The sequence below is a fragment of the Ptychodera flava genome, chromosome 12 (genome assembly GCF_041260155.1).
Source record: "Ptychodera flava strain L36383 chromosome 12, AS_Pfla_20210202, whole genome shotgun sequence".
Taxonomy (NCBI): Eukaryota; Metazoa; Hemichordata; class Enteropneusta; family Ptychoderidae; genus Ptychodera; species Ptychodera flava.
Window position 1 is genome coordinate 34,755,623 of NC_091939.1, and position 16,036 is coordinate 34,771,658.

At 34.2% G+C, this 16,036-nt stretch overlaps 1 protein-coding gene across 1 annotated transcript in view; it reads right to left on the reverse strand.

Annotated features, from left to right (window-relative positions):
- The window catches only part of LOC139145737 (lysine-specific demethylase 2B-like), an 83,684-nt gene that overhangs the window by 58,006 nt on the left and 9,642 nt on the right, over window positions 1–16,036 (reverse strand). The window contains 1 exon segment of the mRNA XM_070717051.1: window positions 15,705–15,820. Within this exon segment, the coding sequence (XP_070573152.1) occupies window positions 15,705–15,820 (116 nt within the window).

Consider the following 16,036-nt stretch of genomic DNA (forward strand, 5'->3'; position numbering starts at 1 on the left):
ACAGTAAGGTAAACCATCTATGATAGTTGGGCAGAAGCAGATAACATCACACATCAAAATGATCAATGAATTCTACTCTTCATACAGAACCATGACATCATAACACATGGTCTAGAATACAAACACAAATACAGCTTTATTAAACTTGCAGTGGATCTAGCACTTCAAAGGTTTTGAAAACTAGATAAAAAAGAACTCAGTCTACACTTCCTATTGATCTATCTCATATCAATTACTTTAAATGTAATTTTATGATTGATGACAAAGCAGAAATCAAAAATTGGGTATTTTATAATTCTATCAAGTTCAATAATCTCAGTCAAGACAACCTGGACAAGTACACAGCTGATATGTTTCTGATTCATGTATGTTCCTATGCTGATCAATGATACATGAGTGAAGTACAGTGAAACCTGTCTAAACCAAACCCTGTCTAAAGTGGAAACCTGTCTATACTGAACACCTTTTCTAGTCCCTTCCACACAGAATGCCATGATTAAGGAACCTCTATAACCCAAACACCTCTGTAAACCGAAGTTTTCTCAGTCCCTTTCGTGTTCAGTTTAGACAGGTTTTACTGTACATAACATTAACATGTGAATTGCTGTCCAATCACTGATTGGTATTGTCTATATTGTGATTGAGTCTACTACCAGCATTATTGTATCAAATAAAGCTAATTAGAATCAAACTTTTGACCAAATGGAGACGTACAGAGACATATATGTTCTGCATGAGCAAATGTAAATGAGAAACAAATCCAACTTGACCATTATTGATCATTACATGACACTCTTTGAAAAAAATGCAAACTCCACATCCATTGAAGGTGCTACCTTTTATCAAGCATTGCATTGGTAGTTACTGTTACACAAGAAGGTAATACCTTCCACCAAATTACCCAAATCGTCACGCCCTGATGGTGAGTCTATTATGCACAGTATATCTATGACAGTAGATCTCTTTGCATCAGAGCCATGCTATAACTTTTTCTCATTAGAAAAAGCTTGGTTCTCTAAAAGTTAATTGCCTGAAAAAAATGATGAATGAACAGACGAGATGGGAAAGTCTAGATTTTTCTGCTGGGCAAAAGATTATGTAAATCCAAGAATAAGTTGCAGCATTTGACATTCCAAGCAGTAATGTACAAAGCAAGATAAATGATATGGGAAGACTTTCAGTTGGTTGACTAAGCTAGTTCCCATGGACCCTTGTTTGGCCTTTTGAACCAGATATTTCAGAAAATTTTCAATAAATTTCAGCATCTACAGAAAAATGTAGCCCCAAGCAGTTTAGAATACCGGTATAGTCCACATACAAACATGTTTCCTTTGACTTATATGAACTCAGCTGTCAATGCAGACATCAAATGACATCTTGAAATTTCATAACAGAAAATACCGTCAATGACGCTGTACCTTCTCTAATGTGTGGCCAGGTCAGGTAATTGGTTGTTGCATGGAGTTATGGTAAATAGTTGATGATGTAGGGGCATGAGGTGAGATATGGACCCAAAGAACCCAAAAGATGATTAAATACATCAATCAAAAAAAATTCTAAGCTACAGTATAAACTGCCTAAAGATAGTTCAGTGTGGAAAAAAGGTTAAATAATTCACAAATAAGAATTAACAGTCCAAAATAGTAATGACGCACTTCCCTACTGACCTGAGTGCGTGTGAAATACACAACCTGGCATCTGTAAATTAAATGTATACCAAGTGATCATTTTAAGTCACTTTTAACTGTTTTTAAGGGATATTCCAAAGAGTCCTGTGGAAATGATGAAAAACGCTTATCTGGTCTTGTGTTTGTAAAACCTCATGGCTGATAATTGTCATAGTATTCAAAAGAAATTGAAAGTGAAGAAATTACTGTTTTTAATAGGCATATTTTCCTCGAAATACATGACCGTGTAAAGAATATATGCTAAAAGTGTTTAAGAGTAAATTTCTTTTTAAAAAATAATTTAATCTGTGATCAAAGGATTTTTATTCTTTGAGTTTACAAATTCAAACATTGCAATTTGTTCAATCATCGGTTTTAGGACCCACTCTTTTCTTAATTTACATAAATGATCTTCCAAATTCATCCACGTTTTTTGATTTTCGTTTGTTTGCAGATGATTCAAACCTGTTTCACACTTATTCAGCTGCTGAATGCATAGACCTCACAAATGTTTCACATCATTTAGACGATGTTCAGTTATGGTGTCATGCAAACAATTAACTATAAATAGGGGAAAGACCAATTTTAGTGTATTTAGAGGACGTCAGACGAAATTAAATGTGTGTGGCTCTGTCTCAATCAGTGGTGAGCACATTGTGGAGGCTGACGTAGTTTCATTTGTTGGTATTTTGATAAATAAACATCTTTCTTGGTCTGACCATATTGATAAAGTAAATAAGATCATTAGGAAGAAATGTGGTATTTTGTTTAGGCTGAGACACATCCTACCACTACACATTCGGTTGTTATTTTATAATGCTTTTATACTTCCTCACATAAGTTATGGTATCGAGATTTGGGTAATACCTACCAACGCACTTGCACTGTATTTTAACAGCTCAGAAGATGATTGTTCGAACAATACCTTTTAAAATCAGACGGACCACTCAGCACCATTATTTATCCAGATCAACATCCTAGACATTTTCAAGCTTCACAAATTGTCCCTTGGCACTTTTATTCATAGTCTTATTCATCAAAACTCACCACACTCTATAGCAGACTATTTCAGTGATTATAAGCATGAACATAATACTAGAATGAGCCTTCAGACGCACCTTCGACATATCATGCTAAGTCAAATTCAGGTCACTTTGCCATTTCTTTTTCAGGTGCAAATGTATGGAATAATATTCCAGTTCATATTAGACAAATTGTCTCACTGTACAAATTTAGGCAATATTTCAAACGCCATCTTTTGTATGGACTTTGATTGGTTCTGTGACAGCTTTGTAGCTTTTGTTTGATAGGCACCTTACATTTTTTCCATAAGTTTTTGTTTTGGTTTGTTGTTTGTAAATTATTTTTTATTTCTTAAATGTATTCACTCTGTGAGCCCTCGTTAAGTATTTTTTACACCTCAATTTTCACATGTCGGGGTTCAGGCTCGACTAGCTACCAGCTATATCCTGTTTCCCCTTTGCCCAGATCATTTTTGACTTATTCAAACTTGTTGCTGTCTTTCATATTGTATGTAACTTTTCTGGTAATAATAATTCATTCATTCATCATTCATTCATTCAAATAATTCATTCAATAATTCAGAAAATGTCAGCTTGATTCACAATATAAATTGATGGCTGTGAAGTGTGTCTAAAAATGACAACAATTAGCATGGTCATACCAGCCAATCAAAGCCTTCACACATTTCTACACTCCACAGACAACATTGACAGATTTAATCATGTGGATTAAAAGTACATTTTATCAACATGACATCATTATCATTTGTCCTGCACCAGTTACACTGTATTAGCAGTCTTCTCTACCACTTGGAAAAATAGAGAGATAGACCAATTTACATAAAAATGCATAATTTGCTTATCCGTTTATTGTGAAATTTTCTGTGGTTATTATCATATAAATAGATAGCTAGAAAGACAGATGGGTACTATAGCCTACCCCTCAAATTCCTTTGGGAAAATCCCTCCATCATAAATAATTTTGAAGCAGATCATCCTACAATTGCTGATGAACAAAGTCATCTTTTCAGAATTCTACGACAACATAAACAACTTTCTTTTGTTAAAGGCCATTCATATTTATATGATAAAGTGAACAAGACACATTTTTCACTGGTGTTCAATATCAAAATATCAATATACATTGTATCACATGGGAACAACCAATAACAATGCTTGGCACAGTGGTAGTCTTGTGTCCTTTACATGGACACACTGTACACGATTCCATTCTAAATCTGATTATGCATTCTGTGAAATGGAAGCCAGTTTTAGTTTGATGTAAGACCGTCTCTGCAGTGTGCATGGACAGACTGACAAAGGATGACAAGATTTGTGACAACACCTTGTACAACAGACCATTGTAGATAAAGCGTTTCAAACAGACGTATTATTGGTCACTCATTCACAGTATCCTTGGGGGAGTTTTCAACACATTTCAGAGTTGCCTTTACACTAACAGCTCCTCATACAATGGAACCACAAATTACACAGATGCATTAGACTATTTAGAGAAAAGCCTTTGCCTCCAAATTGTAAAAAAAAAGTGTAAGTGCTAATGTACAAATACAAACAAAATAGTCCTCTGCTAAATACATGTGTCAGAGCAACAGATAATAGAATGTTTAATGAAAGAAGCAATAATATAGTACTTCTGTTTGCAAACAAAGTTCAATGTGTCTGTATGCCAATGAAGCTTAAAATTTGCTGTCTCAAACCAGTGAAATTACTGACTCTTGACATAATTCATCACACAGCATTCATATTACATATGAATTCATCCAAGTAGAGATACAAGGGGAAAAAATTACAGAGGTGAGGGCAGAAATGAATACAATTCGTTCCTCATCTCTTGCATGAAAGTCATGCCATTTGGACTTCAGTGATGCTGTATAACATGAATTTCACTGTTTTATGTCCTAGAAATCATTATTCATGTTAAAAGGGAACTTTCAGTACTCCATCTGCATGGCTAAAAATTGCATTGCCTCATCAATAGTCAGTGGACAACAACCACTAATGTTGTTCAAATTAAAAAGCTATCACTGGTCAGGTAGATTTATCTGTTTATTGTATCAAATCACTGAAACCCTGTCATCATTTGATATAATTAATCACAAGTCTAGACTTACTCAGCAAACAGTAAAGTACCTTGCACCAATTTTTCATGATTTTTACACAATTTGCATGCATCACTTTAACAACAACACAATCATTTTTAAACATTTGCAAACTGGACTTTCTTGGACATTTTATCTTACTTTAGGTACTTGTGAAAACCAGTGTATCAGACACAAATAAAGTAAGATTTACAGGAATAGTGCATTCTGCTCTATCATTTCCTGTACATCATATCTAAAAACACATCTCTGCTTTTCTTTCAACATCCCCTCCCACAATTTACCTCTAGGCTATGCTATTAGTATTGCTTTTCATATTATGTCATAGAGATACATTTCTTGTACAAAAATAAGGGATGTGTTGCCTTTCAAAATAGATCAAATTCTTTTCTCTGGACTTACTATAAACTATTTAAGTGTTGAACCAGTGACAAAACGGTAGATGCTGGCATTGTTCACAGAAAACACTGATGTGTTGTTGTGAAGGGACTGTGATGATAAAATTTCTCAACAAGCAAGTCAGAGATGCCATTGAAAGATGACTGTGGGATTAAAAAACTTTAGACTGATAATTTGATATTGGAGTTGAAGCGTTTGATTGAAAACAACCAATCCAAAAAAGGATTATATTTTATCAAAGTTCTTGGGAATAGAGCTCTGATCAAGATTAACAGATTACTTTTCATAGAGAGTGGGTGGATATGAGGTAAAACAGGGAATTAACTTCTATATCCTGTGTATTGAACTTTTGACGATGTCTATACATATGTTGGATTTTAATCTCACAAATTCATCCCAAGCCTACACAATAATTCTTTAGCATTTCAAACAGTTAAAACTAGACTCCTCCTGGGGTTATTGTTTTGCAATTTACAATTGGTAGTTAATACAAGAAGAACTGTACTCACCACTGACAGGACAAGAATACATTTCAAAACAGCGTAGAAACAAACTACAGTGAAAGGAATTTTTCACAGAAGATAAATTTATCATCATGCGGACTAGTTTTACTTTGAGCAGACTTGTTAAAAGCAAACCAAGTGAAGAGTAACCTAACAGATGTGCCTATTTTCCAATTCCCTGGTAGAGTGTATTCTTCTTTCATTTACACTGATGCTCACAAAATGTCACAGCCACAATAGCAACTCTGAGTACTTTCTGGTGTTCTCTAAGCCATTAAATTGAGTCAAATCAACATCTTTCCTCTGCTTTATCAATTTCGTTGTTGGGCTCACCTTTATCTTTCACTTTCCCTCTGGTGGCATGGGATATTATGATGTTGTGAAAAGAGCATTAATTTCCAGGCCCACCTGGAATTGCCATTCTAATTGGCTTCCTTGATAGTACCTAAGATGACCACGGGCTGATACATTCTATATTGTATATGCATATCCCTGTATATATGTGCATATACTGTACAACATTACAGGGATACAATTACTGAAGAGTAAGGACAATAGTTATGTCATCTAGTTAGCATTTTTTACTCTTCAAAAGCTTGAGGCTTCTAAAGTTTACATTTTTACCAAAAATGTATATTTGGTTCAAAAATTTGATTTGTATATTTGCATTCATTCTTACCACTAGAACATGTATAGTAAACATGAAATATAGTGACAAATGGGTGACAAATTTTGAACACTGTCCATCTGACAAGACTTATTCACTCATGTTTTCCATATCATCTGTACTTTCAGATTTGTGAAGCGATTTCATGCAGACAACACTTACAAATTCATCTACATATCATTTTACTCATGGAAAATGTGCTGAAGATATTTACTAAAGCAGTATTATATTTTACAAAATCTTTGTGAAACTCAGCATATATATAAATCACCTTGAAATTCCTGTTTCTCTCACTTTCTCAAACAATGCAAGGATTGATATTGTTATAATTTATCAAAACTGAATTGTTCCCAAGTGTAGAAAATAAAATTTTTGTGAGAAATTATCACTCAATATAATCATACCCTTACTTAGTTTCATGATTTCCTTTCTTCAATTCATATGGCTTTTTTGAAGAATAATTTAATATTACAATTCGTTCCATTTCCTAAAATTTCTTGTTTTGAAACCATATAATGTCATGATTATCTTCAGAATTCAAGAAAGATTTGACAATTTTTGCTGAGAGCATGATCTGCAAATTCCTATCATTTTGTACAGTTGGATCTGCCGAAAGTAATATGTTGCATTTATACACACAAACACAAAGACTCTAAAGACACTCAGGCTCACCTCTGAGACAGCTCACAAAGATCAAATAATGATATCAAATGTATTTCATTGTTGGTGTAGTTCAACATCTTTATGCACCAAGCAATGATTGATACACATGCTTTCTACCTATTTATTACATACAGCTGGTTATATCAAGAAGCAATCCGCCTAATTTGACATGTCAAATACTTCGTTAGATAAACTTGCCATTGTGGATGGCTTTTTTGACTAACCCATTGTCTGCTTCAAGGAAACTCTTTGATTCTTAATGAATGTATTAAGGGTCATTACTTGTATTCAAGGCAAACCCATGGGAAATCTGTGATGATGGCAAGGAGCTGGATTGTTGATAAAATTAATTAGGTTCTGTCACATAAGGATGGGCAATGGAAGGACAGCATGGCATAGACAAAGGAACATAAGATATCATTTACAATCCTAATGAGGAAACTAAAACGTGACATTGTGCCTTTTAAGGAAGTGCTGTTCATTTGAATAAAAAGTCAGTGGCAACATCTGAGTGATGTTGGACATCACTCAAATGGTAGCTTGGTAGCCATATTTGATTGTCTTGCAAAACAATATGAAACTTTCATCATGGTACATCATTCTCCTGCAAGATTTAAACAACACAGATATTGGAATCTCTGAATTATACATAGCTCAAAATTAGTAGAATTGAATATAAAACAGTGGCGGAGTGGCCATATCTGATCCTATCATGATACATATTGAGTGTATGAGTGCTTTATCCTTGTACCAAACTCAAACATAATTGGTTTCCAGAATGTCCGAATAATAAATCTGGACACATGGCTAGTCAAACAAAAGAAAACACGATTTATTGCCTTGTTCAAATTCAAAAATTTCACTTCTGCTAGGAAGAAATTTTGTGCATGATATTCTTTTAAGGCTGAAGATCTTTGTATAGATTAGAAAACTCTGTATATTAAGAGGTTATTACGAAAATACCGCAAATGATGCATGACGACATTGGCACAGCGTATCTATCGCCTGAAGCAAAGCGGAGGATGATGTGCGGTGCCAATGACCGAGTGCATCCTTTGCGGTATTTTCATAATAGCCTTATCATCATAAATCTTGCATTCTTGACTGGGGTATCTCATGAACCATTTTCGTGAATGTCATTTACTTTCTTCCGATTTACAGCGCAAGTGTGGAACACTTTCTTGGACGTGCTTCTGGATAGCCTGTGCACTACATATATAGAGCACCAGATGTAGTTTGCCACTCATTCAACGAGTCCCTTGAAACCGTTGTACAATGAACGTGCAGAGATACAGCTGCAAGGGGGTGGGGGCACCTGAAAACAGTAAATGTTACAGAACGGGCATTCTGTATAGCTTTTTAGCGCACACAAAATTCTATTGTTCTCGATGGTAGATTTATAATAATTGGTCTTAATGTGATTGCTTTGGTACACTACTTGAGATTAAAGAAAAATGAACAGAAAACTTGACATGCATTGCCGTACCATACTGGCCCATAGTACAAATATTGTATGTGACTGGTGACGACTGAGATCAGTTTCACAATGGACAAAACCATCATATGTTCCAACCCTGATTTTCAGTGGAAAAGTTGCGAAGCTTTGCTATGCTATCTCATTTGAGTTCTTGTATTTTTTAACAACAGCATTTTACAAAAGAAGTGGAGTACCACAACAACAGAAATGTTTACGAAATACTTCTTAAAGGGGCGAAGGAACAACATTATGATTATCATCCCTGTTAGCATATTATTGTGTTTATGTCTAGTAGCCATTTCAAAATTCATTTTCAAATTATATGATAACAATGGAGATTGTAGTCTTACACACTGTACAAACATGAAAATGCAGTTCAATTTACATTTCAATGAAGCATATGCATATTTCACCAGGGTGCACAAAATGTGATTTGTCTAATTTAGCAAAACCTTGAACGAATCATACAGGAGGAATGAATTGAAATGTCCTATCTGTTGAACAAGCAGCTTTAGAGCCGCATGTGGTGAGGAATTGAAATTATCAATTTCAAAATAGTCTGTGGTTTCATTTGCTTGTACGATGTACCTCTTGATGGATAAATTTTAGAATTTCCATCTTGTATTTGGATGTAAATTCAAATAAAGGCACAATGAATCACTTGACTGAAAACATGTCAATATGCTTTTGAAATATTTTTGTTATAGCTCAATTTTCCTCCCTTGGGAGATTGTGAATATCTGAAATTCAATACATACCACATTGACTCAAGGTCAATTATCTGTCAATAACACATACTTGTTGTATCCTTTGATCAATTCAATCATCTGTCATTTTTGAAAGTATATATGTGTCACAACTATAAACTAAAGCGGCCTGTAAGCAGTGTAAGTTATCCTGTCACTCGCAAAGAGATGTTACTGGATTTCAAAATACCCTCAAATTTGACTTTCCGGCATTTCTCAGAAACGTATCCAGTAAGAAATCCTGTACCTAAATGTTTCATGAAGTCTGAATGCCCAAAATTCAGATTTCTATGTTTTGAGGACGGAGGAACTCAAGCAATGCTGAACAGAAAGCTAGAAAGGAGAGAACACAAGAATTTTTATATATCTGACTGGCTGAATAGATAGTCAGAATTATCAGGGCAGAGGGCAGTCAGGTTACAATATCCTTTCTGGCTACTGACTGGCTTGTTCATACAATGTTGTTTTTGTTATGTTGCTATGGGTGACTGCAAATACCCTAATCTTCACTTTTCTCTCTGTGATGAATGTGATGGCATAATAACAGGCATCACTTTTCACTGTGTGTATGCAGGTATGAAAGAAATGTATACAATGTAGTCAAAACAGTTGAGTGGGCCTGGCATTCATGTTGTGAAACATGACTATTTTGATATATTAGCAGTTTATGATAGACAAGCGTCCAACCCAACTATTTTCCTTTGCATGAACAGAGGACAATGGGGTCATGCCTGCAATGAAGTGACAGAATTTATCTGTCAAATATTATCAATAGGTTCAGAGATGTTCAGTGTTGTGAGAACCAGTTCAGCTCTCAGTAGACAAGTCATTTTTAGAATTTATGACAAACTGGAACTAGAGCTTACAAGGTAACTGATGAGGTCTGCCATATGTTTCTCTAGTCTAGTTATTAAAACTAAAATAATCTCTGCAAGTGGTTATTGTATTACAACTGATGAGCTGTCGTGTCATTCAAACTACAGCATTTTTGATGACCAGCTTGTATTTTCATATCAACTAGATGACAGGACATTGAATGTCTGACTTGTGTTGCATTACTAATAAGAGCGCCAAAGTAAACTTTTGTCGCTTTATAAAGTGTGCCCTGTCAAATTTTTTTCAGATTTTTGCCAAAATTTTGATAAAAACCTGTAGCCAATAAAATGTGATGTCCGTTTGATCCAAAATAATCAAAATAATTACAAAAAAATTCATAAAAACTGTTAAAATGTTGCACTAAAATTTTGGTGGGAAAAATTACAACACTCAAAGGGTTAAAATTTGAACTATCATGCAGACATTGACAATGTTGTCATTGAACTATGACTGGCTTGTAATACAACACTGGTATCAGCTATATTTAAATATGGTATGTGGTAAGCTAGGTGATAAATTTTAATTTTACAGCAATTTGCAATATTATCCTTGAATTATGACTCACTTGTTTACAACACTGGTGGTGTCATTTACATTCAAATATAGCATAAGGGAAGTTTACAGTGATAATCTTTATGAGAACAAAATCTTTCCTGGGAAAAAATCTCCATGCATTCTCTTATCCATTCTGTGGAAATAGGTTGAAAGTCCAATTCAAACAATTTAACTCTACTGATGAGAAGTACTGGTACAGCAAAGGTGACAATCAATATAGTCAATATGCTGTGCCACTGTCTGAAAGCCCCAATAGCTGCAAATGTTTGGCAAACCAATCTCAAAATATCCTTAGATTTCCAAGAATTTTCTTTAAATAAGACCCATTAGACTGAAAAAATGTATAACGCTGCCATGACTGTTAAAAGTGGCATGTAAATTCAAAGATTTTCATGTCATTTTAGATTTCCCGCCATTTTCAAAAACTAATCATGTGACAAAGAAAATAAAGATTACAACAACAAAATGCTGGCCATTGTGTGTTGTGCATTCAAGTAAATGGCATCATGCTTGTTTCTAGTATGATGATGATGTGTATGTGTAGGAAATACTCTTTTTTTTGTATTTTCCCGTTGGGCGCCATTTTATGAGTGCGGCACCCGTTTATTAAGCCTTTTAAAATGTGTAGGCAAGGTCCTAATCAGCGAGCAGAGATACTTCGATACACGTCCTTCAGTTAGCAAATTTACATGAACCAAGTTTGGTTTGAAAATAAAATCATGAAAATAATACATAAAATTAGCAGCTGTTGGGGCTTTAAGCTTTCTCTCAGACTCACAAATATTTATTATAAGACAGTGCATGTATTGGTTGTATTGGGTTGAGTCAAGGAAATTTCACATAAGCGACTGATTCGGCAGAAGACAAATAATAACCCTAAAAGGTTGTCCTTAGGGTAATTCACCCCTTGAAAGTGAAAGACTTAAGCTTTTGTTCAAATTTGCATCAAGGAAACTTTCTACCATTCTCTTACCAAATCAACAATAACAATTTGGGGTCACCGTATAAAGTTTGGAACTAGTGAAACAAATTACCCAACATTTTGAGGTATTTGAAATTCAAAACGGCCGCAATCCCTATTGGGGAAAATAAATTTTTGGATTTTAGAAAAACTAAGACTGAAAGTTTTTCTTTCTCCAAGAGCTTTAAAATGAGCCCCCACAAGTGGTAGATTAGAAAAGAATTGCAGAAATTTGAGAGTCAGAATTGTCCTCCAGGCATGTTTATCTAAAAAGGAACAAAAAGTTGCAAATTTTTGTGATGTTTTTGTGTCAAAAAGACTTGAAATACCTTCTTCATGCTATCCATGAACTAAATAATATTGATACATGAAACAGAGAATGTTTACATTAACTTCAAATGTAACATCTGCTTCTGTAGGAATGGAAGTAGAACTTGTAATAGTTGTATGACGATGATTTCTCAAGCACTACCAGAATGATAAAAATAATGTCGACAGACAGTCTAATTGTATCAAGCTCAGGCACTTATCAATTTAAATGTGAACAGTTTACAGAGATCCTATGGTACCTCTGAAAATAATTTTTATTTTTCATGTCGACAAGTTTGCTGATACTTTATATTTGTAGTAAGCAAATTCATACATGAATGTTCTACAAAACTTTTCCTGATGCTGTGCTCAGGTAATTTTGGTGCAAAGAAATGTGAAAGTTACAAACAGGAAATTAATTCTTCCTTTTGAAAATCATGAGCATATGTCTAAAAACAATTTTGCCTGCGTTTGGTTTTCTATTGATTTTTTATGTCTTTAGACTTTACCTTTGTCATCTGAATGTTATGGCATTAAATTGTCTTGACATTCAGTCAGTTTTCAATGACTCTGAAGTTTCAATTTTGTTATCAAGAGTTCTGTGCACTATACAATGACACAAAAGTTGTTTCAAAATCAGTTTCACTGTTTGTGTGTACATATTTTCCTGTAGGCCCTGTGAGACTACAGACCACGCTAGAGCTTAGTATCTGATATTCTTAGACGCTTGAAATTCTCTACAGTACAATAGGCAAACACAAAAAGGAATCAAACAATTCATAAGCACCCTTACAAATGACATTTCAGCTTGCCATGGTCAATTTGTTAGGTGTGTTTACTAAGCTGAATGAGAGAAAACTTGAAGTGTGACTGGTAGATAACGTATATACAATACTGCAACAGCTCACAAGTAATTTTTTTTCTTTAAAAGTAGGAAATAATATATAGTCACTCTACTTTCTGTTTCACACTTTACGCATCTATACAACACCAGTACACAGAAATGCCTTGCTTCAAGCCAAGCAAGCCATAGTCAACATAGCCAATGCCTTGGTAATGGAAAGTATTTCACAGCCTGCCTTGCAGGCTGGAATGAGTGACAGACTAAAGCACAAAGCCATAACAGCATTTACCCTGAAGCTGTAATATAAAATCCATCATCTTTTCAGTGATCAGAATAAGCACAGTAAATAAATGAAGAAATGTAGACATTCAGCGTCATCTGACCTTTACAATATGTGAAGAAAAATATCATATAGCTGCTTGACAGGTTTCCTGATCCATAAAGGCAGACTCAGGTGTTGAATCTATCTGAAACAATTTAACACCTCCTGATTAACTGGCAATGATTGATATGTTATGATGAACACTGAGCAAATCACTTCCCTAAGCCATTGCTACTTGAATGGCATTGGCAAAACAAACTGCACACTTGAGTTTCCTTTTGGTTAAAACAACCAATATGACACCAAGAAAAGACTCCAAGATGGCTACAACTGGAATTATAAGAGAGGTATTGATAGGAATAACAGTTTTTAAATTCTGAACAAATAATGGTAAGTATAAAGTAACACCAATCAAAAGTTAGCTGTGCTTCTCAAGATTCAAGAACTGACAGGAGATAAAACCAATTTCATTTCAATCTAACACAACCCCTTTGAGTAGTATTGATCTTGAACTTGACAGCTGCTCATTGTGGCAAAGCTTGTTAAATTTGCATGTAAATAGCTTTGAGGCTATTTATATCACTTTTGTTATGTAGAGGTTTTCTTAACAAACAGTGTGTGATGAACAACTGACTACACACTGCAAAGTGAAATGAAATTTAATCCAAATCTCATCAAAGGGTAAAGAAGCTTTTACACTATGGAGCTTTTTTAATATTCTAATCTTGGATCAAAACCAATTTCAATTCCATTATTTTGTCAGAAAATAGAGAACTTGATCAATATGACTAAATTATTGCTTAGAGATTGGAACTAGTCTGTATTTATCAAGTATCATAGCTTATATACCCTTTTCCTGCCAAGTCCATATTTTACCACCAGGTCAAGATGGTTACAATTAATGAAACACAACATATTCCATATGATGTATTTTAACATAATCTGTACATTTAAGGCTGTTGAAAACATAATACTGTAAAGTTGATTTTTTTTGGACAAAAGATGCTATAACATACCAAGCCAAGTGGGTGAAAATACGTCATGTTTTGGCTCAATACCGCTTTTTACTGACTTGGCTGATGGGGAAGTGATACAGTTATTACTGTCTGGCAGGAAAAGGGATATATATATATATATATATATATATATATATATATATATATATATATTATATATTATAAATGAAGTAAATGAATACATAAGTAAACAAATGTTCTACAAGCATTTTTACTTTTTTTCACTTCCTACTTTGGATATTAAGATATGAGAGGGATTTGTGCAGCCTTCCTTAATGTTCGTTCAAATAAATTGAATACTCATTATCACCTAATGAAGCCAAATGTTGAACTGTTGCCATTCTGTCAAGATAATTTGCATAAGACTATCTTACAAATTAATAGCCAGTTCCTTTTCTGCAGACCTATCTTGCCCAAATTAAAAACATTTTTGTAACAGCCTACTGTACTCTCAAATGATTGAAGTTTAGTTAAAACTCACTTGTCTACAATACAAACATTTTTTTCCGGGAAAACTCAGTAATTCACAGAAAGTATACAAGAATACTGAAAACTGTGTCTCATAATTAGCACTGGCATTTATATACATCCTTAAGCTCTGGCTTTATAATTCAGTATTTACACAGTGCTCTGATATATAAAATTTCATTACAAATATATATTCTAACGATGCTAACTTCCAACTAAAATATAAAATAGCTTCAAAAATTTCTTAAACTAAACCCGATATGGTTCAAAGAAAATCCCTGATCAGCAACATGAAAAGACTTTACATCAAAAAATTAAAAAAAAAGAACCTACAGGGCTATTTAAAGTATCTGATAAATATTTGACTACACAGTGAAAATTACAGGTCCAACTGAACAAATATACTGATACTTGGAATTATTCTGATAATTGTTTCTGAGGATTATTCTTAGCAAAGCAAACATAAAAATGATTAATACATTCCATTATACATAAATCACTTGAGTACATAATTCATAATTATATGTCTATTTTATCCGGGTAAAGAATTAATAATATGGGTCAAATGTCGTTGGATTCACAAGGGTTGACTTAAACTACTTTAATGCAGCTTAATTTTGTTAATTTTTTTAATAATCAATGACTTAATTCAAACTAGTAAGTCTGTTCTCAAGGACCTGGCAAATATTTAGTTTTAAAGCTCTAATAATTTCTTCCATAAAGCAAAACCAGGGTAGCCAAGCCTGCTATATTTCATATTCTCAATGGTCATGTTGATTTATGTACATGCAAATTGGATGTACACAGTCCCTGGAGGTCATGCAAGCTGAAGCTATTTTAGGGGGCACACAAGCAATGCAACATATGGGCTACATGTGTGCTTGTTATTCTAATAACCACTACTCTCATAGTTACATTAAAATATGAGAAAAAATAACATCCAAAGTAGCTCACATGCAGAATAAATAGGTCTCACACAAGTTACAGATTCTCACATTCCAAACATGCAATCTCACCAGTTGATAAAAATGCCCATCTACACACCTCTTCTTTGACACATATCCAAATCAAAAGTGAGATAGATCCTACCTTTGTCCTATCTTCAATTGCTGACACTCGCAGCTGCTCTGGGATGTTGAAGCCGTGTAAAAAATTTCCGCCAAAAACCAATGAATCTACAGGTGTATAGACAGCATGTATCCAACCTAGAGAGATAGACCAGGAAAAGTCACAGAGTCAGTGATTTGTCACAGAAGGGATATGAACAGAGAACAGCACAGAAATAAACCGCTCTCTCTCTGCGGAGTTCTAGTGTGAATTGTTGTAAGATACAGTTTGATTTATGAGTTCACTGACCAACCTATTGTGGCATGTGTCAAACATGCGACGATCCACCAAAGCAAGCAATTGCTAATCAGTTA